Genomic DNA, 22,076 nt, shown 5'->3' with positions numbered 1-22,076 from the left:
AAAGGGTGAAGAGATGAGCAGGAGCTCTGACACTCCGCATGGTCCAACCCTCTCCTGCTTGGAATAGAAGAGCATCGAGTGCGTTTCCCGAAAACAGAATTGAAGAATTAGGACAGGACAAATAGGACGCAGACAGCTTAAAGCAATACTCAAATATAATTTGATGCTGTCTCCCAAATGAACATACAGTGAAGCCATGAATTGGAATCATCTCAATATGATATCTGCGCTTGCATAGAGACTGGCCTCTGAGAGGTGTCAATCTGAGTGATAGAAGCACGCTTGTTGTCTGGTCCAACTGTAGGTATGAATGAGCTCACCAGACTAAGCTATCCGCTCGATACGAGTCGAGACCCCGGCTGACTCGAAAGGAATCACTGCAACACAGGCGACGTAGGACTGGTAGGACGTAGAAGAGCGTTTCATTGAGCATCACAAGCCAGGTAGGGCTGGGGCGGACAGCAAGTCGACAATCTTTCAAGTCACACAAAAACATAGAAGACGCAGTACACACGTTTCGATCATGACTCGAATTATTCCATTCATACCCACGGCATGGATGGTCCCTCGTACCGGCTATGGCTGGTCCTACATGTCACGACGCAAATTTCCTTGTCATCGTCTCGAAGCCACCCACGCAAACATCATCATCATCGTCATCATCGCTGTCGCCGCTTGAGCCCCGAAAAATTGTCAAAGTTTGTTGTTTTCAAGCTGTCTACCCTGCCTGTTGCTTTTCTTCGGGACCTCAAGCTCGGCAGTCAAAGACCTCTCCAGGAGCTCCTGAGCAGCACATTTCCACATTCAAACCGTCCTCCCCTTGTCCCCTGCTCGTAAGAACCCCTCCCCCAAAGCCCGGTACCCCTCACTTTCCATACGTGTTGAGAGACGCGATTACTTCGTCTAGTCCTGCTCTACCTCGGTCCTACTCTCATCTTGGTCTGAATCGTCGAGGCTAGTATGCGCCCCAAAATGGAATGGAAGACAATTGCACAAATGAAAACATTTCGGGAATCGCCCGCCGTGAGGTCCAGGTGGAAGAGGACCTGACCCAGCTGTCCGGCGTCGTATAACAGAAGAGGGAGAATTTATGTCGCCATCCAAAGCCGGTGCCAGCGAATATGCAAAGTGGTGCCGGGAAGTCGGTATTCAAGGTGAAGTTTTGGTTGAAGGTACGCCCTCTGGTCGTGGACGGATGCATCCCATTAAAACGCCAATGTGAATAAACACAAGTTAAGAAAAAACGCCTGTCGTATCCGCGGTATGCTATCCAGCTTGACCTGACTCCCGCTTGACCTTGAGGGGACTGAAACCTAGAAGCTTCAAGATGCGGAAAGAGATTGCCAGACGAGCCGAATGGGTATATATATATGGCCCTGGCTAGGAGCAGATTAAGACCAAAGTGAACAGTGAACTCGAGCCAGGCTCATCGCGAGACTGGGTTCCTGGTCGTGAAATGCCGTGAACATGAGCCAAACCGAGGTCTATGATCAGGGTAGAGGTGAAGCGTATGAGTGAATCGAAAGGCGGTGTTGGACGAAATGTGACACAGATCAGATCACAGACCTCCGGGGTAAGCGCCACCACCACCACGGCGAGGAGGACCGCGCCCCCCGCGTCCGCCTGCACCAGGTAACATGAAGTCGGGGTTTCCGTCTAACAAGACATCACGCGGTGGTTGTACTGGTCGCCGAGGCGGCACGGCCCCAAAGCCGCCCCCCATCATTGGGGGCGGCGGGTTGTTGCCCGGCCAGTTTGGATTGATTCCTCGCTGCGATATCGAGGTGAAGGTTGATCGCTCAGACTCAGCAGGGCTGCGAGCTCCCTCAGGAATGCTGTCATAAGAGTTGTCAGTCTCGAGAGCCGGAGGTGTCGGTCTTTGAGCGGGAGTGGCCACCATTGGAGGCTCGGCAAAGCGAGGGTCTATGTCTTCAACATAGGATGTTTCTTGTGGAGCCGGACGAGGACTTCCAGTATTTGATCTTGGAATGCCTGCCGGGGGACGCAGTGGAGATGGTACTGCTGACTGATGTTGAGCAGCATTCTGGTTCCAACCTGTACGTATAGGGACGTATTGGCTGCACAACTGTTAGCGTTGATTTTTGCACCAATGGTGTTGAAATCACTCACTCGTCTGGTTGACTGTATCTGCTACCCTCACTCATAACAGTGTCGTGGCGGCGTGCTGTATCTCGGCCTTGCTGCAGTCCCACCATCCCAGCAATGTCGGCATCACTGTCACTAAGACCAAAGCCCTGTTGGGCATGTGAGGGGCTGCCAGGCGCACGCATTGGTGTAGCCTGGCCGGGGATATCGCTCTCGGTTCCGGGCAACGGTGGCGGTGACTCTGCTCTAGGGAGGTCGCTCTCTCTTCCAGGAGTGTACGCCTCATAACTGTTTCCAGTCGCAACGCTTGGCATGGATGGATTCAAGTTGTTCATCTGATAGCCAGGGGCAGACGGAGGGCCTGGAGACTGCTGTCGAGCACCATACGGGCCGCCATATTCGATGGCCGGGGAGCCTCTGCGGTCGTAAGGCCCAGAATCGTAGCTTGGCGGCGGCGGTGGCGGCCGGCCTCCCCTCATCATAGGTCCGCCATAGCCACGTGGTGGTGGCCCATATCCCCCTCGGTTTGGAGGGGGGCCATAGCCTCCGCGGCCTCCTGGTGGGCCATATCCTCCTCGCCCCGGACCTGGCCCATAACCACCTCTTGGGGGCCCGTAGCCGCCGCGGCCACGATAGCCACCTGGAGGCATGCCACCACGCCCTCGAGATCGTTGAGTTTCCGTGGACGGCCTTCGCATACCATAAGCATCGGGAGGCGGGTTGATGGGATTACCAAATTGATCCCTGGATGGGGCCCTTCGAGGACCAGGGCCGATAGGGCCATTGTACATGGTCTCAGCGTTGTTCATTTCCACCGGAATGTTGTTCGGAGACCTATCGGAAGGACTGCGTGCCGTCAGTGGGATGCGCTCATCGCTGATGCGGTCGTCCTTCTTTTCGAATGAGGCAAAGGCGGGCAGCTTATCGTTGGCAGCGCCGTTGGCTCCGCTGACAACAGGCATGGTTGGTTGTACGGTGCTCGGTATTTGCGTGTCCTTGGCCTGTCGGTTATAAAAGTTCTCTCCGCTCATCTCTGCGTTCTCATTGATCCTCTTCTTCCTTGCTTTCCTGTTGACAATAGTCCTTCGCATGGCGCATGATACCAGTGTGCTCAACGCCACCAAAATGGTTGCTGCGAGGACAAGATATGACCCGAAGGCCATATGAGGTACGAAGAGTAATACATCGATGAGGAAAGACAGCAGACAAACGATCAAATCGATGATGCTGAGGATGAATACTAGAAGCAGATATCTGGAAGAATGTGAGGGAGAGTGCAGGTGGGACACCAGAGCTAGAATCGCCATGATGAGGGTGATCAGAGCAGCCACTGGATGTACAATAAGGATGGCCGAGAGTGTCGACCTTGTCGAACTGGGTAGGTCGAAATCCCCCTCGTTGCCATTGTTATTGATTGCAGCTGCGGAACTGGTTAGCATTCCGAGACAAGGGCTGTGGGGCGAGAGTAGTAGGAGGCCTGGAACTAACAAGTATCGTAGCCTATCTCAATGGGACTGCATGAAGTGCCTTTACACCAGCCGAAGACGCCGAAGCTTACACCGCCGAACGATCCAAGCGGTATCGCCTGGATGATTGGGGTTGAAAGGACCGAGATCAACAGCAGGCCAAAAGCCACCAGCAACAGGATCGATAGGGGGGTTGCCGGTCGCAGCATGGTGGCGGAGGATTGGCCGTCGGCTCGAGGCTCAATAGGTTGTGGAAGAACCGGATGACCGGGCCAGCGCCGTCAAGACGCGGCAAGAAAAGTTAGACGCCAATGAATCCAGAATTTGAGGCAGGTTCTATTGCAGGCGGTCGGTGTCGTGAACTGAAACGTGGTGTGGAAACGGAGAGGAGATGGCTACAACGCGTCGCGGTAACATGGAGAGGGTTTCTCTGCCGAATGGTCGAATGGTCGAATGGTCGAATCAGTCTGCTCGTGCCCGTCTCCAACAGTCCTTTTCCAAAGTAGTCGTGACTTCGACAGAATGAATTGAATACTGCGAAGAGAGAAGCGAAAGAGGTCGAAGCGAGCGAGGGTCGGCAGTCGGACGGGGGCTGTGTGGTTTCGGTTTCGCGTCGCCTTCCCTCGCGATCCTGTACTGTGTTGCTGGTTTCCCACTGATCCAGCCTCCTGGGAATGATGTTGCGGGTAGAAGTGTTCTTTGTCGGTCCTCGCAACGGTGACAAAGGAATTGGGAGCGATCGGGGCTGATGACAACCTCGTCTGGACCTTGGGAGGGAGGAGAGATTCGGGAGAGTGTCGCAGATGGCGCAAGGTTGTGAGGGACGGGTAGCGGTAGCAGGAGGAGAAGCGCACCGACGCTCAGGAGACCAGGCGAGTGCAACAGGGAAAAGTGGGCGCCCGAGACTTTAGTGCTACTAGGCTCGATGTGGGACTGACCCCATGTGGGCCAGGTGGGCCGGGACCCTGGTTGGGGCCCAGATTGTCCTGCCTGGTAGGTGCCCAGGTGTTCTGTGGTGTCGTACCGCGCGCAGTAAATTTAGCAGGCCCAGGTACCTGGATGCTACCTGGCACCGACCCTATCTACCTACTGTATGTATCTACGCAGTGCATGGGAGTGCGCGGATACATGTACCCAGCAACAGACTCAGGTGGCCCCAGGAAACAAAAATAATGATTCCAGATACATTGCCAGATTCATGTCCAGCCGTTTTCGTCGTCATGCTCCCAATCGACACGGTCAAGCGCAGTGACTAGGTTTGCTGGACGTGCCACTCGGACCTGTCCTGTTGCTGCGAACGATGCTGCTGTCGACTCGACGGGTGACACTGCACTTCGGAGAGAAACCTAGACAGGGCGACAGAAAGGATAGACACACACACACACGGCTGACCAAGCAACTGAGACCGAATCTTAATTCCGTTTCGACAAGGTCACGATGAGTCTGCTGCGCCTGCAGATCACGTCACCCTCTCTCCAGCATTGTGGGAATGCATTGACCGAGGACAGCGCCTATGCCTCACATTGCCTTTGTCTCTATTCCAACACAACATGGTAGGCCCTCTCCCGGTCTGTCGGGTCTGTCGTCAACGACAAGAAACTACTGATCGCAGAGGACTGTGCCCAGAGCCTATCAAGGCGATCCTTCGCTCTTGAACAAGCAGGCAGGTCACGGAACTGGAAGCCTTGTGGATGGGGAGCGAAGGAGGCTATGCCCCAGTCTGGGTTCCCGCCGTGCAACCTCCGAGATACCATCACCAATCCCGCCAATGACCTAGTGGCATGGGGCAAAAGAAGGTTGCCCCGATACTCCAAGGTTATTTCAACCGCTCCTCACCTCCCGTTCGCAGAGATTGCGATCCAATCCGATCCGACTAGCTTCGACTCGACCAACCTGACGTGACCTTGACCTGACCTGCATCCTGTTGGTTCGCTTCCAACTTTCTCGTGCCTCTCTGCAGCTCTGCCACAAATCTACAAATCGTGCCCTATCAGCCCAGTGGCCCGCCCTCCCATCCATTGCGTGTCTGGCGTGGCTGTTCGCCTCTGGGCATCGTCGAGAACACCCAGATCACCCGGGTAGAGATTCATGGAGCATGCAATTATCGGGACGTTAGCGGCAACTCAGGCTCGCCATCAATCCCAAACAAGCCCACCAGTACCATTGCGTACTGCGCCGTGACTCTCCAGCCTATCTGCGCGTCATATCTCCCCTCTGCCAGGGGACCTCCGACCAGAATTCATGCTCGACTGCCATTGCCCTGCCAAAACGAACGCCTGCAACCGCTCCTGCAAAATCTCGCCCAATTTTAGAGGAAAACCCCGGTCCTGACTCTCCTGCCGATCAAGCACAGGAAATTGCACAAATCTTGCAGTTCAGGATAAATGGCGCTGCACTCAGGATCTTCGTCCCTTATCGCCGCCCGCTCGACACTGGCGCCTTCAAAGGACCGAAGATTTCATTTAGCCCTGAGCCAGGAGGATCTAGACTCCAATGGCGACGCAACACTGCGAACCGCCCGTTCTTGGTAAGGCTTGTCAATCTCCCGTGCACACTTGGTCTTGGCCCTGACCGTGACCGTGACCGTGACCGTGGCCGAGTCCGTGGTCATGACCCGCCAGCCTACCTAATCTGATGGAATAGTCTTTGCTGCATCAGGCTGCGGGTCAGAAGAGATGGTGCACGCGAGAAGTCATAGTGCAATCATCAAGTCATGAATGATCGCCAACGTGAACGATCGCAATAGTCAGAGCCAGGATCTTCCGTTGCCGCGATGTTGGAAACCGCCTCAGAGATTGCGCTACTGCCCTGAGCCCACTGCCTCGGTAAGGCCTCAAGCTGGGGCTCATTTAGGTGAATCCTGCCTCTTGCCTGCCTGATGTGCCCATCACGATAACTTCATGTCAAAATGACGAGAGCCTCATTTGTTGGGGCCTGATAGTGAGACACCCCTCCATCGGGCGCTCACACCGTTACAGTCCGGCAGCCCAGAAACTTTGCGCTAGATCTGACGCGGCATGAACCCCAAGATGAGCCCGACTCATCTCTGCGACGTCTGCTGTCTGCTGTCCCTTCTTACCGCCCGGACACCAGCGCCGAAGACAGGTCGATCTGGTTGCCCAGCTGTCCCGCCTGTGATCGTCGGGGACCACTTTATGAAGTCGCTTGTCCTTTGTTCCAGTCTGAGCATGGACCTAGACAAATCATCCTAATAATTCCAGTCACATCATGAGTTTTGAAGACCTTGGAAGGATCTCTCATGCGCCCGTGGGCAGGTTCGCCCATGATCTCCATGAGGCCGATCTTCGTCCTGAAATAATTCTTGGGTGACACCCGTGGATCATAACGTCTTAACTATTGCTATAGGGGCAACAGGATAACTCATGGGTTACTTGACGAGGTAGGGGTTGGTGCGCTGGCCTCAGAAGCTCACAGAACCCCTTCCCGAATGGTCAGGGAAACGAGTTTCATCCTGACCACCCACCGTGTGGCTGTGAGCTGCCTGGCTGCGTCATAACCTATAGTCCAGCGAACTCCCCACGCTTCCGGGGTTGATACAGTGTCTCAGATGTTGTAGCTGCGGAAGCATCCGACACCAGGACTGGGCCAATTAGCGCCGCGTCTCCCGTCCTGAACGACAAGCCTGAGAAGAGAGCGTCGGTCGGCAGAGCTGCAGTAATTGTCATGCGGCCGGCGACTCCTGATGGCCGACTAGCCAGATGCGTCGATGTCTGTCATGCGCTGGACGGAGTGACCTGACTTGACGACGGCCACGTGCGGCAGCTCACTCCTGCCAGCATGGAGACACCGTCCGTTGCAGGCCAATGTTTCGCTTGTCACCGCTCAGAAGACTTAAGCTTTCACGAAGAATTGCCGGACTCTAGCGTGCCTCACCTCACTTTGGCATCAGGGCCTAAATAGATCAGACAGTTTGGAGAGTCCGGAGCTGGCTGAAGCTGTCAAACGTGATGGAGGACTAGGCCGCGCAATGTGTTTTCCAGGGCACGAAGCACGCCTCAGACCGCGGGCCAGAGCTGCATCACAAGCATGCTCGGCGGAGCGGATGAAGTTGTCGCCGTGTCACTGTCGTGTCCCCAAGACAGGAGCAGCTGCGCAGCGACTTGGCTGTCATGACCGCAAGTCAGTGAGGTTGTCCTGCTCGCCGTGCCGCCTACAACCATCAGGTGCCGCACCGCTTCCGCAGCAAATCCAGAAGCGTCGGTTGATAAGCAGAGGCTGGCTGCGCTTGGCGCTTCTCTTCTGTTTACCAAGTCCGGCTCGGCGGTGACAGACGGCCATGGGATCGAAACCCAGGGTGCGGAGGAGGCCAGTCAGTGCTTCGGCATTTGGACTACCGGCGTTGTGTTGAATCACGTAGTCGATATGAGAGGAGTATTCGTGAGCTTCTAAGTAGATCATACGCTTGAGGCTGAGCGCCAGATTTGAAGTCTGGAAGTGACATCCCCTAGGCACCTTAAGTAGCTATCGTCTTCATTGTACGCATTCTCTCTCTTGAAAGCAGGGCACAGCAGCCTTCACCCCGAACAAGGTTGTGTTGACACTACCTAGGGCCATTCCTAGCTGAGTCCAAGAGTATGCCACAACAACAAGCCAGCCGCTGTCAAAGCTCGAGAGTACCATCGTCATAAAGATCGTTCCACCACATGATGTCTCTGAGCGTCTCCTCGCTCAAGTCAGCATTGGCAAAATGCTCCCTTTGAGGTGTTCTGATCCTACGATGGACTTCTCCCGCTGTTTTCCACCCAAAAAAGCCAGCCATTTCCCAATCGACAAGTCCTACAATCCTGTCATTGTCCACTATACAGTTGGACTTGGCAAAATCATTATGCATGAAGCTCATGTCTGGGTCGGTGTTGGAGTCCGAGAAGAGGATATCCGCTTCGAGGGGACGAATACGGCCGTTGGTGAGAATATTGGGATCTTGGACGACATGGTTGCGAGCCCGGCGTCCATCAGCGGGCTTGATAGTGTGCAACAGTCGCAGTATCTCTCGTGCCTTGTTTTTAAATGATTCCTTCTGGGCTGGTGATAGGTACGGCCAAGCGACGTTCAAACCTACACCGGGAATTCTTTCCTGGACCAATACCTGGCGTCCATTGATCTGCAAAGTTGTCAGTGATGAACGCGATGCCAATGAGTTCAAGAGAATGAACCTTTCCAGCAAAATAAATCTCTGGTACTCTCACGGCTTTAAACACGCTCCTGGCTATTGCGACGGCCTGGGTTTCGTTGGCATCAGCATAGGAGTAATCGATCTCTGTGCGTTGGCCGTCTCTTGGCTTGTGCAGATGGCTTGACTTGACAACGACACTTCCAAGTGCAAACACGTCCCGGCCGCCTTCATCGGCTGGATAGATTCTGATAGATTCATTGCACATGTCAACGACTGAAGCCCAGTATTGTGCAGAGTCTGCATCCCGGGACTTCACGTGCCGGGGATCAACATGGAAGTCGTCCAGTCTGGGGAAGTACCGTCCGTAGAAGGGCAAGTCCACATAACTATCAGTGGCAGGTATGTCGTCTGGACTTGACACGTAGGGATTCATGATTAAAAGAGGGCATTTACTGGACGAGATGGATGATGCCAGCCATGCGACAACTTCTTCATTTTGGAGAAATAGCGTTCACGCGCAGAAACGTCATACAGCTGTTGTCAAGCCAACATTCATCGATGTCTACTGTTGGCTAGGTAAATTTCTCGAGCAGATTTCAGGCATGTTGGCTTTATTGACTTTTGCTGGGAGGTGTACCAACAGCCATAGTCGGCCTAATATGTAAGCCGGCCATGTCCCAATAGGGCAATCAGCGCATCTAAGTCAAGCCCCAGGGCCTCGGTATGTCCCGGCCGGACGGTGCAATAGGACGCCAAGAAGCCGCAGCGGCGATAAAGCGGATTCCCCCAAAGACCGACTTTCGTCATTGATTCCCCGAGATCCTTTCGACAAAGAAAACTAGGCATCCTTCCAGCCTCCAGCCAGCGCCCCAGATGCCCGCCTCCTCCTCTCCACGCTGAATTGACAAATATCAGCCGGCAGCTATGTTGCGACAGAGCATAGCACGCCTTCGCCGGCAACCGAGGCTGTCGTGCGCGCGGCCGTCGTCGCACGCGACCAGCGGACCCGTCGCAAGCCCGGGACCCATCCAGTGGGCTGCCCGACGACCCCAACCGCTCTCGACAACCTCACCTCTCCTCGCGCACCGCCGCTCCCTCCAGACCGCGGCGCCATTGCAGCCCCTCCGCGGCCCTCCCACGCCCGACTCCCTCGGCGCACCACGAGCCGCGCGCTCCTTCACCCGCTCCCGCAAATGGCTCCGGCGGCTGCTCATCCTCACCGCGGTGAGCGGCACCGTGTACGTGATCGACAGCCAGGTGTACGCGTCCGGGCTGGGCCGCAGCCTGCGCACCTTCGGCACCGGCGTGCTGGTGGCCCTGGACTACAAGATCAACTTCCGCGCCAAGCCGCTGCCGCTGATCGGGAGCGACGGCGGCATCCCGGAGCTCCACAGGCGGTCCGCGGAGCGCATGTTCGACCTGCTGCGGCACAACGGCGGCCTGTACCTCAAGATCGGCCAGGCCATCGCCATGCAGAGCGCCATCATGCCCCCCGAGTTCCAGAAGATGTTCTCGCGCATGTTCGACGACGCGCCGCAGAACAGCTGGGACGAGGTCGAGAAGGTCATCCGGCAGGACTTTGGCGGCCGGAGCGTGCAGGAGGTCTTCGGGGTCAGCTTCGCCGGCGAGGAGGGCAAGGGCGTGATCGAGACGGCGGCCAGGGCGTCTGCCAGCGTTGCGCAGGTGCACTGGGCGAGGCTGCCGGACGGCAGGGAGGTCGCGCTCAAGATCCAGAAGCCGGAGATTGCGAAGCAGATCGGCTGGGACTTGTGGGCGTTCAAGTAAGTTTACATGCTACGTGCGAGAGTCGAGGCTATCTTAATGCTTCTTCAACATATTGACTGGAAGCTGCACAGGGTAGTCACATGGGTCTACAGCAAGTGGTTCGACCTACCATTGTACAGCCTGGTCCCTTTCATCACGGAGCGGCTGGAACTCGAGACCGACTTTGTCAACGAGGCCAAGAACTCCGAGACGATGCGCAAGCTCATCAACGACGAGCCAACCCTCAAGGGCCGCGTCTACGTCCCCATCGTCTACTCCGAGCTCTCGTCCAGGCGTGTCCTAACTACCGAATGGATCGAAGGCACACGACTGTGGGATAAGGCTACCATGACGGGCCCCTGGCTCGGCGGCTACGGGAAGGGATCCCCCGGCGTGCACGGCAAGCAGCTGGACGCACCCGATATGGCGCGCATCCGGCAGAAGTTGCAGCAGGGCCCCGGCGCCGGCGGCGCACAGCTCAAGCCGGAGCGGAACGAGTGGAAAGGACCGCGCGGCAGGGGCGGGCTGGGGCTGTCGGCCAAGGAGGTGATGACGACGATGGTAGACCTCTTCAGCGCGCAGATATTCAAGTGGGGCGTCGTGCACTGCGACCCGCACCCGGGCAACATCTTCATCCGGCGGCTGCCCAGCGGGCGCGCGGAGCTGGTGCTCATCGACCACGGGCTGTACGTGTACATGAGCCCCAAGTTCAGGCGCGAGTACGGCGAGTTCTGGAAGTCGCTCATGACGTTCGACAACGACAAGATCAAGGAGGTGACGGAGGAGTGGGGCATCAAGGCGGCCGACATCTTCGCGTCCGCGACGCTGATGCGGCCGTACGAGGGCGGCGACCAGGAGTTCAAGCGCGGGCTCATGATGGAGGGCATGACCCCCAGCGAGAGGAGCTACGCCATGCAGCGGCGCATGAAGCAGGGAATCAGAGATATACTCGCCGATGAGGACAAGTGGCCCAAGGAGCTCATCTTCATCGGCCGCAATATGCGCATCGTACAGGGGAACAACCAGTTTTTGGGGTCGCCAGTCAACCGGGTCAAGATGATGGGCGAGTGGGCGTCTAGGAGCCTGTTCATGGACCCGAACCTACCCTGGCCGGAGCGGCTTAGGTATCGGTGGCGCCACCTGCTGTTCAAGACGGTGCTGTGGGGCTCGGATATCTTGTTCTACTTCTTCAAGATACGGCAGTGGCTCGGCATCGGGGGCGGCATGGAAGACGAGGTCGAGGCGAGAATGGCGGACATGGCCAAGGACATGGGTGTCGAACTCCAGCACGGGGTGTTTGAAGGCTGAGAGAGAGCCAGAGGAGTCATACACCGAAGAGACTAGACAAGACTCTCAGGGCTTTTAGACAAAGAGAGAGGGGACCCGCACGAGAGACGTGCAGGGAGCTCGGGCTCATAGATGTATATCAGCTGCATACAGACCACCATACAGGCGTTGGAGAGAAGGCGTAGGGAGCTTCGGCGTTCATGTACTCTTCGACGGGCGGCGGGCAGGAGGGAGGCGGCTACTCCAGTCAATACTTATTCCAAGCAAGTCAGAAAGCCATGGCTGGCAAAAATTCTCTCCTTCAACTTGGGTGTCTCAATTCTGTAATATGATTCCCAAGTCTCCCTTGCTACGTCGACATGTTCCTTGTTGAGATTCCAAAAAGCAATGACGCAATTAAAAAACTATAGCAGACGAGCAATATCTGTATCGCCGGGCTAGATGTCTATCTACATTCTTCGAGAAGTACATTCACGGCCTAATTGGCAGGAGATACATTTCATGCTGTTACTTTGCGGCTGCGAAGGCATCGGTCTAGTTGACGGCGGTCTGTCAGATCTGATCAGTTCTACTGATGATCTTCTGCGTACAGGGCATCAACGTCCCGCGCCCGAGTGCCCACAATATACTGTATGTGTGCAGCTCGGGGAAGCTGGACGTGATTTCGGACAGCTGGTCTAATCCTGGAGCAGTGAGATTGCGTCCATGCGTCAGTCGAGAGCAGGAGCTGATCATCTCAATACCACGCAAATTTGCAGAGTTTCAGAATGGGAGGTGACATCGGGCCGCGGCTCGACGAACGCCCACCCAGCCTGGCCTGCTGTGGCTTCGCTTTGGAGCATTCTGGAAGGGAGATTGACGGCTTCGGGGGCGGCCAATATGAGCGCGGTGAGGTGCGCTTAAATTGGCTTCTGCATAGCCCCGGTAGGGCGGGAGGTTTGTTTCTGAAACGGTCGAGGCCTTCTGTGGTCTCCGATGAGCCACTGCTGTGTATATGCAAGATGCAAGCCTCTGCGTCTGCCTCTGGCTTGCCCTTGGCTAACAATCCGGGCTTGACTATCGCATTCTCGGTTATCTTCAGAACGCAGTCCGGACTGCTCTGGCATCAGGGCGGCGGATGCCCTTGTCTCTGCCGGGGCAGGATTGGACGGAGACGGCGAAGTACCGTTCGGTCGGTGGGGACCGACTTGCTCAATTGCTCACTCACTCGATGAATTAACCGTCATTGCGCAGTACAAACTCACCCCGGGTCGCATCATGTGATGGCCAGAAATGTCCTTATAGGCGAGCTCAGCGGCGGGTTGCAGACCGAAGCAGCATCTACTGCCGCCCGCCATTGGTTATGTTGGGGGCTGGCTGTCCGTCTGTCTGTCTGTGCGATTGATGAACGCCGCGCCCAACACAGACAATGGCAATTCTGGTAGACCAGGGTCGGGATGCTACCATATCAAAAATAAGTGGGATCTGCTTGGTATAGGATGATTGGAGGCACGGCACCTTGCTCTCGCCTCCCGAGGACCACGCTGCCTGCAATTTAAAGGGGCCCTCCGCTGCCGCAATCTTGAGCCCTTGTTGCGTTGCTGATTTTGATGCTGTCGATGCCGGTGTCGTTGCAGAGGGACGCAGGACGCATTGCTGATACTGACATGGGCGCGCTCAGGCTGCCTGTCATCTGCATTGCGTGCAGAAACATTGCTTGGCTTGCTCGATATGAGTCCCGTCAATGCGCTACCTGCCTGCCTGTGGACCGGTATATGTGCTGCATGCAGCATGCTTAGGTAGGTAGCGTGCAGTACCACTACCCAGGTCGAGGTGTTCTCACAACGGCTGAGGAGAGGTTCGCAGCTTAGGGCAGGGTGTCTGTCCGTCTTTCCGTCTTATGTCCCATGTGGACGGGACTGGGCTCCAAGACGGAGGTTTAGTAGAATAACGGTGGGCTCTCTGCAAGGCACCATCTCCATCTAAGTGGTTCCCCCGGCCTGGCCCATGCGCATGGAGCCCCTGAAAGACTGATTGATTGACTGGGGCTACTCAAGCGCCTCCTCAGTGCCGGTCTCCAATAGCGGGTGCGCGACAAGAGCCATCTCTCTACCTAACTGTAGGTACCTTGGCCCAGCTTTCGATCCCATCCAATCCTCTGGCGCAGAGGTAAATTCATCGTCCCATTCTCCTCCTCGTCAACACGCCCTCATCACAGTTCAAGGTCGGGAAACCTGGACTAAAACGGTTCTGCGAGCGCTGGTCATTGGCTGCTTGTCTACCTGCAGTACTAGAGCACAAGACAGACACACAGAGAGCGAGAGAGGGACCGTGTCTCCTCAGGACTGACACCCTTCATTGTTCACTGCTGCCCTGCCCACCTCACCACCACTCGTTTGATCTGTTTCCTTTCCTATTCTTTTTTCCCCCCTTCGCGTTCCTCTCACGTACGCCTGCAAAGTGCGTCGCTGGACTGACTGGACGGCACAAGTCGACACCTTACCCCTGACTAGGCTCCTTTGGTAGCTAGCTCTCCCAGTGTCGCGTTACCACACAATCACCACCCTCCAACCTATATCCTATTTCGAGTCGGACCGCAGAGCATAGCAACTCGGCAATATTACCGCACCCGCGAGCAAACCCTAGGTCTGCAAAGCTGTACGTTGTCACCCCTTTTCTTTACTATGTCGTGAAGCTTCCTGTTGGATCGTGTGACATTCACCCCATGGTTGCGCGGGACTGGTAGAGATCTGCCAAGTGACGCACAAGGCACATTAAATCTCCGAGCATCAGAGTGGTATTTCCTCTGTGTCAACGCGGACGGACGAGTCGGTTCCCTTTCATCATTGCTATTCCCATCGCCGGACACTCTTGCTCCTTTTGCAGCGTCACAACCGCAGATTCACACCGCCAGCATATGCGTCCTGCACTGACGATCTATTGCCGACGCCGATCCGCACGTGGTGTCACGGACTGCTCAGAGTCCCTTTACTGCGCCCAGATACTGACAGTGTATCATTCACAGCAGCCAGCACTGCGAACAGCTTGACTCGGTCAACGAGCACGTTGAGTCGCCGGCGTCAATTGCGGATTCTGGTACGCGAGCAACTCCTTGTCACGTCCCCTCGCGCCTGCCTGCACCCATCTTGATCTTGGCCATATTGTCGTGTGTTCTCGATAGGCCAGCCAAGAGCTGAAACAAGCAGCAGCCGCCAGTCGATCTTTATCCCGTCCTGAACTGACACGAAAAGCAGAGGCGCTTAACCAAGACGTCGACCCATACCTTCCCGCCCCTTACGAAGCCCTGTCCCTAGGTGAGGCTTCGCTCGCTGGTCTCTGTCACCCTCAACCGCAAACAGGGGCTCCTTTTCCTAAGGCTCCGAGTTCTCGAAAGTGCAGACCGAAAGTCACGGTGCGACTCCCACGACAACCCATCGCATACTCCATTTGCAAGACTTCACCTTGTCTCGCTCTTGCCAATTGTCCCCACCGGCAGCCAATTCATCCCAAATTCGGGACCGCTTCCTTGGACGACCCGTCTCCAAATCCCCTGGCCGCCCGCCTTTCCCTCTTTTCGTCCGGAGCACCTTCCGTGCCGCCTGAAACGAACTCACTTTGCTGGTCTATGCCCTAGTGGCTTCCTCCGCAGATAGCGCCAGACCTACATTTCAGAGAATGAGCAATCCTCAGCGCTCAAGCTTCGGGATGCTGTTAAGACGCAGCAAGTCAGGCGAGATGAAGGGAGGAAAGAAGGCCCAACAGGCCAGAGAGGCAGAACTTCAACGCCAGCGCGATGCTGCCGTCCCCAAGTCCCCGCCTCGTCTTCCACAGCTCTACAACGGAGCGCCCGCCCCCCAATTCGACCACTTTGGCGTTGACACCCGCCCCGACTCCATTGCCATTGTGTCAGGCAGAGCAGACCAGCGCCAGTACAGCTCCAGCACTCCTCGTCCTTCAATGGATCCGCCTCGCGCGTCCACCAGCACTGCTCCTGCTGTTCCTCCAGTTCCCAACGGGAACTGGGTCGACCCCTATGCGCGCACCGAGAGCATGACCCACCGCGGTCGGTACAGCTACGCCAGTAGTGCGGTGAGCACCGTCAACAGCCCTCGACGCGTACGCAGGAGGAAGGATCCGACCCCGTTCAAGTATGTTAGAATGTCTCGGTGCACATTGAGCGTCCATCACTGACCCTTTCCAGCATCCTGATCATCGGAACGCGGGGTTCTGGCAAGACCTCATTCCTCGAGTTCCTGAAGACCGCCCTTGCCCTACCTGCCAAGAAGCGAGCCAAATCCACCATCGAGGACGAGAACCCCTCCAACCGAGCCCAGCCCTCGGGCAATTTCATCCCCCACTTCATCGAGAGCGAAATTGATGGTGAGCGCGTTGGAGTCACGCTATGGGACTCGGAAGGGCTGGAGAAAAACGTGGTTGACCTGCAGCTTCGAGAAATGGCAACATTCTTGGAGAGCAAGTTCGAGGACACCTTCGCCGAGGAAATGAAGGTTGTGAGATCGCCTGGTGTACAGGATACCCATATCCACGCAGCTTTCCTGATCCTCGATCCAGCTCGGCTGGATCGCAACATTGCGTCCACTAAGGCCGTTTCGGCCAATGGCAATGGCAAGTACCACCCGGAGAACCGGATCGTCGGCAGTTTGGATGAGGATCTCGACCTACAGGTCTTACGGACCCTGCAGGGCAAGACAACCGTCATTCCCGTCGTCGCGAAAGCCGATACCATCACCACCAAACACATGGAAGTCTTGAAAAAGACTGTCTGGGACAGTCTGAAGAAAGCAAACCTGGACCCACTCCAGGTCTTGGGTCTCGAAGATGATGATTACGAATCCCCGCCGACTTCCAGCAGAATCCCAGAGGAGCCCGAGTCTCAAGAGGATGACCACAGTGATGAGGAGAGTGTCGACGGGGAGGAAGAGGAAGGCGAGGAACTGCCCATCCAAGGCAACGAATCCCCCAGCTCACACAGACAATCGGTCAGTTCTGTGCGGCGCAGTAGGACAGGGGATGAGCTGGGAGAGGATGAGGTCCCCTACATTCCCATGTCAATCATCAGCCCCGACATATACGAGCCCGAAGTTCTCGGCCGCAAGTTCCCCTGGGGCTTCGCAGACCCAAACAACGAAGAGCATTGCGACTTCCTCCGACTAAAGGACTCGGTGTTCGGCGAGTGGCGCAACGAGCTCCGCGAGGCTAGCCGGGAGCAATGGTATGAAGGGTGGAGGACAAGCCGCCTCAAGCAGCGCGATGGGCCAGTTCGACGTCGATAGGAGAAGAGGTTCGGACCCGGAGATCCAGATGCCGAGCCCCGTTCCGACCAGAGACACCACCGTCAAGCCCATAATATTAGGGTTGTGACCTTCTAGGATGGCCGCCTTCCCTCCCTTGATGTCGACCACCATACTCACGGCGCATTATTCGCTCAGCCTCGGAGAACTCGACCCTTTTTATACCGCACTACCTCTTAACGATCTTGCAGAGGAGACCCATCCTCGTTTGTCATTCAGAAAATCTTACTTCGGCTGTAGAAATTATTTCTCGCGAGCACCTTGTCGCCTCTCATATCACGGGCCAGGCCGGCGGCGTCGTGGACAATCTACCCTCAGGGCACTCCAGGGCGATCATGATCGTAGCACAACCGTGTCTGCAGGCGTTATGTCACGAATTCCATTCTACGTCAAAAAACATTTCAACAAACCCCGGCTCCTCTCATTGTTTGAGGCTTCTTTCATAGGAGACGGTTAATGACTAAAATTCTTTTTGCTTCTATTTCGTTTGTTATTCACTTCTAGGATTCCCCAATTTTTGTCGAGTTTGCTCAGCAGAAGATAACGGGGGAAGGGGGTGTAGTGGGGGCTGAGGATGAGATTGAGGTGGAGGAATAGTCGGGCAGGGAGACCGTTTTGTTACTAGATACCTTATAAGCTGCTGCTGGCTAGGCTAGGCTGTTAGTTTGAGACTTTACATTACCTATGTAGGCAGCATGAGGGGACGAGGCAATGTGAGAGATCACCTCCTGGACAAGCACCGCGATCGTTGTTCTATGTGACGTCCAGTCGACTGGCTCCCTCTCAATAACGGCGAGTGAGAGCAACGTGGGTCTTCGTACAGGAGCCTTGTTCATTGTTCTTTTTTGTTGCCGTGGTGCCTTTTCAATACCTTTGCCTAAGCTGAACAAGATCCTATGTCCTGAGGCCTTAGAGTGACTTATTTGGAGGTCGATATTGCTGGCGACGCTCGTGGACGTGTAGGGCGGCCATTGGGCATACGAGCCCTACTAGAGGCTCTGATCCACTACGTCTCCAGAAATGTGGCTGAATTCCCAGAGACGCTCCATTGCCAGGAGGCTGTTGGGATCGATTCGACTCGTCATTGTCGCGAGGCAACCTGATCATTTCATCGGAGAGGTGGTATTCCACTGTCACGACGGGGATTGATTATGGCACACCTTGGCTAGTAGGTGGGTCTCAAAACAGGGGGAAAGTTCAGGTATTCTCGATTATAACAAAACCAATGCTAGACTCCAGTCATCATCACCCGCCGTGTCAATTCGTCCCGAGGATTGATCGTTCATTGAACAAAAAAGACCTTCTTTTTGAACATCACCCGCTCAACGAAAAGACTCTTTTTTCACTGACACTGTTTCCTATCCCCGTCCCGGTCGTCTATCGCCGTCAGACTGGACTGCGTACTGCTAGCTCCTGCGCTAACTGGTCTCCATTCATATGTCCATCTTATCTCTGGTCAGCACTGGGATTCTTGTACCAGCTATAATCATAGCCGTGCCGAACTTGTCTGTGTGGGTCTTCGTGCAGCCGGCAAGGTGGCCCGTTCCATATCAAACGGTGGGCTGTACAACTTTGGCGTGAACTATGCAATCGAAGCAACCACCAACGCAGCCACGCCTTCCTCTTCTGCGCGTACTGTGATCTTGGTTGTGACGCCCGACTTGGCCGAGTACGCCATCCTAATGTTGGACACGACCTTGCCGCCATTGACCGACTTTCCAAGGAGCTTGAGCGTGTGTGTGGTCTGGTTGACAGGCACGTCGGTGCCCTCCAGTGGCTGAAGCGAAAGAGTCTTTGCTAATTGCTCGGTTGCCTCTGCAAGGGAAGTCAGTAATCTTTTCAACGCGAACTCAGGAATTCTTCAAAGTATCGAAGAGGGCGAAATGCGAATGGAAATAAAGTGACGTACCTGCGATGCTCTTCATGCCACTCAGTTGCAGCGTCTCCTCAGCCTCTTCACCAGCGGCACCGACCTGCTCCCACAAGTGCGCGAAGTTGCTCGCGTACGTCGGGATCACGTAGTCGCTGCCGGCCAAATCGAACTCGGCCACCTCGTACTCGTCGTCGTAGCCGCTCTCCTCGGGCTCGTTTGTCGATGGGTCGATCTCCTTGCTGGTAAATTTGAGTGTGTTGCTGAAAGAAACCACTGGCAACGACTCCTCTCCGCCAGCCTTCTTGAACGCCACGTAGACCTTGCCAGGCTCGTTCTGAGGAAGCTTCTCGGCCTCGATGATAAAGACTTCTTCAAGTTCTTCGTCATCTGAAGGACCAGCGAGCACAGATACGTTCTCTAGTACGACAGAGTCGAGGGTATTGGTAATATCGTATTGAAGCACGATATGCTCCTTGAAAATGTGCTTGACGACCTTGACAACATACTCCGTCTCGGCCTCTGTCAACTCAACAACAGGTGATGACTTGAGCACGTTGCCAAACTCCTTCATCTCTGGGATGTTCATCAACTCCTGGGCATACTGCTGAGCTGCCGCCGTAGCAGACGCTGCGGCTTCGGCTCCAGATGGCGCAGCCTTTGTGGATGACACCTTTGGTGGCTTGAGGGATGGGGTGGTAGCTGTGAGCTTCTTCGTCCTGTCTTCGGCGTCCGCTTGTTCCCGGGTGACCACAGGAATCTTGGAGATGTCGAAAGCTGACTCGAATGTGGACTTGTCGTCTGATGTGACGTACATGACAAGCTGGTGCTCGAAGTAGGGAAGAGAGAACATGCTGTCGTTCTTCACGAACTTCTCCGCCATCTCGTCTTCTTCGCTCATCAACCTGAGGTTCAGGGCAGCACGGTCTCTGACCTCATCGTCGACATCATCCAAGCAGCGAGTAAGCAGAACCTGTACACTCCTCTTCACTTCGGGATCTTTCTGTCCAACTCCGAACTTGGCCAAAGCAGTGACTGCGGATGCGCGTACGATTGCATTCTCCAGAACGACACGGTTGTAGATATACCGGATGTACTTCGTTGGCTGTGACGTCTTTGGGCCCTCCACACCCAAGAGGTGCAATATCCGTACGGCAAGCTTTGTGAATTCACAATCCTCAATGAATTCGCACAGGTGTGCAAGAGCATCCTCTTTCGAGTCGGGAACAAATTTGATCAAGTCGAACATGCTCTCGACAACAGCGCGCTTGAATTCGTAGCCACCCTCGTCCCGAAGAATGCCACTCAGGAACTGCAGCATACCAGCTTGCTTGCTGGGGAATTTCAGGCACAGAGTCCGGATGGCTTCGACGATGGTAATCTTGAACTCGTCCGTGATCTCGGACATGAAACCCGAGATTTGCTTCATCAAGCGGTCCACGCTAGCTTCATTGCCCGTCTTGAGCAGGGTCGTGATCGCAAATGTAGCAATAGAGCGGTTGCTGTTGGAAATGAGGAGCTCAATGTCCGGGTTGCAGACATGGACGGCCTCGGGCTTGAATGAAGCGAAGTTGTGGAGGATCCTGAGGGCGGCGAACTTGGTTACGGCTCTGGGAGATGTGAGGAACAGCTGCAGAACATGGACGGCCTGCGCGACCTCGGCGTCGGTCACGTCCCGCAGGTCACAAATTGCCTTTGCCGCCTCGAAGTTGACCATCTCGCTCTTATGCCGCAGCCAGCCATCCAGGAGCTGCATCATTGGCTTCCTGAGACCGGCATCCTCCTCGGCGAGTTGCGCTGCCAGGCGAACAAGCATAACGATGGCAGCAGGGCTCTTGACCGCACCAGCAGCTCCGAACTGCTGAACCATCTTGACCAGAGCCATCCTGTCGTGCATGCGCATCTGGTACAGCAAACCAATAGCGTGGTATTGTGTCATGGTGGAGTTGTTTACTGGCAATTGGCCGGAAGAGGACGAGAAACCGAGGGAGAAACCGCCTGAGGACTTGGTGCTAGCCGCAGCTTCTTGGGTCTCGCTCTGCCACCTGCGGACGACATCTTTCGCAATGGGGAGCAGATGGTACGACGACACCAGGGCGGCGGAGGACACGGAGGGATTCTTGTCGACGATCGCAGTCTTCATAACACGCTCAATGGATTGGACAGTGGTCGCCTAGCAAGAGGTCAGTCAGCAAGGGGCAGTCCAGCGAGCAGGCGCAAAACCATGGCCATACATCAATAATGCGGCACAGTGCGCGGATCGCGTTTGGGCGGAAGATTATATCTGTGCTGCCACCAGTGTCCTTCATAATAGTGCTCGTGACCATGATGATGTCCTCGGCGGAGTGGGCCAGCTCCTTGATGACAAGGTGCACCATCTGTCGCAAGCTGGCATCTTTGTTCTGGAAGAGCTTCGAGATGCCGAAGAAGAGTGTGGTGGCTTCGTTGGTGGGGAACTTCTCGCCGGTGTAGAGGAGGAGGGCAATCTTGGTCAGGAGGATTCGACATCTTCGTGGCTGTATGGGCGAGCTGTTGAACAATCGCGCTGTACTGGCACATTAGCATGTGAGCTCTGGTAAGGGGCGCGAGCTGGTTGGGAGCAAGCAGCCTGACCTTCCTGGAAGACCTGGGTCCGGTCGACCTTGACCAGACCGGTGTCGGCATCTTCGTCCTTTTTGCCGTAGTTCATGCTGGGCAATTGGGCTAGCAGTTACGGCGTGGAAGGTGAAGATGGGGATTGCGTCGTGTCTTTGGGCGGCGGCATGGGACAGCGAAGCCAGATAGACGGAGCGGCCAAGCAAGCAAGCCAGCCAGCCAGCTCGCACAGGCCACCTGTTAGTGACGCCGGAGCGAGCTATCTTCCGAGTGTATGTCAGGGTCTAACCCGAAACCACAAGTGACCTCACCCAAACTGTCACTCTTGCGACCTGCTCCTATTTGGTCACTTTTCTGTGTGATTGTTATGCACCGTGAGTTTCACTTCACTTTGTAGAGGATACTGACAAGCCATATGTTGGCAGGGCACAACAACGCAGCAGGATGGCAACACACCCAGAGTCACGAGTCACTACAGAGTACTGGGGAGCTTGACTTTGGTGAATCAGCCGCCTACATCTCGAACTCTAGCCGAAAATATGCAAATGCTTACTATCATTGTC

General features: G+C 55.5%; 5 protein-coding genes across 5 annotated transcripts; 2 read left to right on the top strand and 3 right to left on the bottom strand.

Moving 5' to 3' along the window:
• Window positions 1-1,558: 1,558 nt before the first annotated feature.
• On the bottom strand, window positions 1,559-3,781 carry J7T55_011930 (uncharacterized protein; the record flags this gene model as incomplete). Its single annotated transcript, XM_053136765.1, has 3 exons — window positions 1,559-2,078; window positions 2,131-3,526; window positions 3,595-3,781. 3 exons carry the CDS (start codon window positions 3,779-3,781, stop codon window positions 1,559-1,561), a joined length of 2,103 nt encoding a protein of 700 aa, XP_052999735.1.
• A 3,807-nt stretch (window positions 3,782-7,588) lies between these two features.
• Window positions 7,589-9,139, bottom strand: J7T55_011929 (phd transcription factor protein; the record flags this gene model as incomplete). Its single annotated transcript, XM_053136764.1, has 5 exons — window positions 7,589-7,692; window positions 7,748-7,978; window positions 8,211-8,553; window positions 8,653-8,694; window positions 8,780-9,139. 5 exons carry the CDS (start codon window positions 9,137-9,139, stop codon window positions 7,589-7,591), a joined length of 1,080 nt encoding a protein of 359 aa, XP_052999734.1.
• Window positions 9,140-9,630: 491 nt separating this feature from the next.
• J7T55_011928 (ABC1 domain protein) lies at window positions 9,631-11,778 on the top strand (the record flags this gene model as incomplete). The annotated part of the gene is made up of 2 exons (XM_053136763.1): window positions 9,631-10,487; window positions 10,563-11,778. The coding sequence occupies 2 exons, from the start codon at window positions 9,631-9,633 to the stop codon at window positions 11,776-11,778; spliced, it is 2,073 nt and encodes a 690-aa protein (XP_052999733.1).
• A 3,663-nt stretch (window positions 11,779-15,441) lies between these two features.
• Window positions 15,442-17,030, top strand: J7T55_011927 (septin; the record flags this gene model as incomplete). Its single annotated transcript, XM_053136762.1, has 2 exons — window positions 15,442-15,884; window positions 15,938-17,030. The coding sequence occupies 2 exons, from the start codon at window positions 15,442-15,444 to the stop codon at window positions 17,028-17,030; spliced, it is 1,536 nt and encodes a 511-aa protein (XP_052999732.1).
• A 1,600-nt stretch (window positions 17,031-18,630) lies between these two features.
• On the bottom strand, window positions 18,631-21,607 carry J7T55_011926 (coatomer subunit gamma; the record flags this gene model as incomplete). The annotated part of the gene is made up of 4 exons (XM_053136761.1): window positions 18,631-18,863; window positions 18,958-21,091; window positions 21,153-21,463; window positions 21,532-21,607. 4 exons carry the CDS (start codon window positions 21,605-21,607, stop codon window positions 18,631-18,633), a joined length of 2,754 nt encoding a protein of 917 aa, XP_052999731.1.
• Window positions 21,608-22,076: the final 469 nt, after the last annotated feature.

This window comes from Diaporthe amygdali (genome assembly GCF_026229845.1).
Source record: "Diaporthe amygdali strain CAA958 chromosome Unknown NODE_2_length_3802984_cov_64_841326, whole genome shotgun sequence".
NCBI classification, from domain to species: Eukaryota; Fungi; Ascomycota; class Sordariomycetes; order Diaporthales; family Diaporthaceae; genus Diaporthe; species Diaporthe amygdali.
The sequence above is the reverse complement of the archived record's forward strand: the minus strand, read 5'-3'. Positions and strand labels throughout refer to the sequence as shown.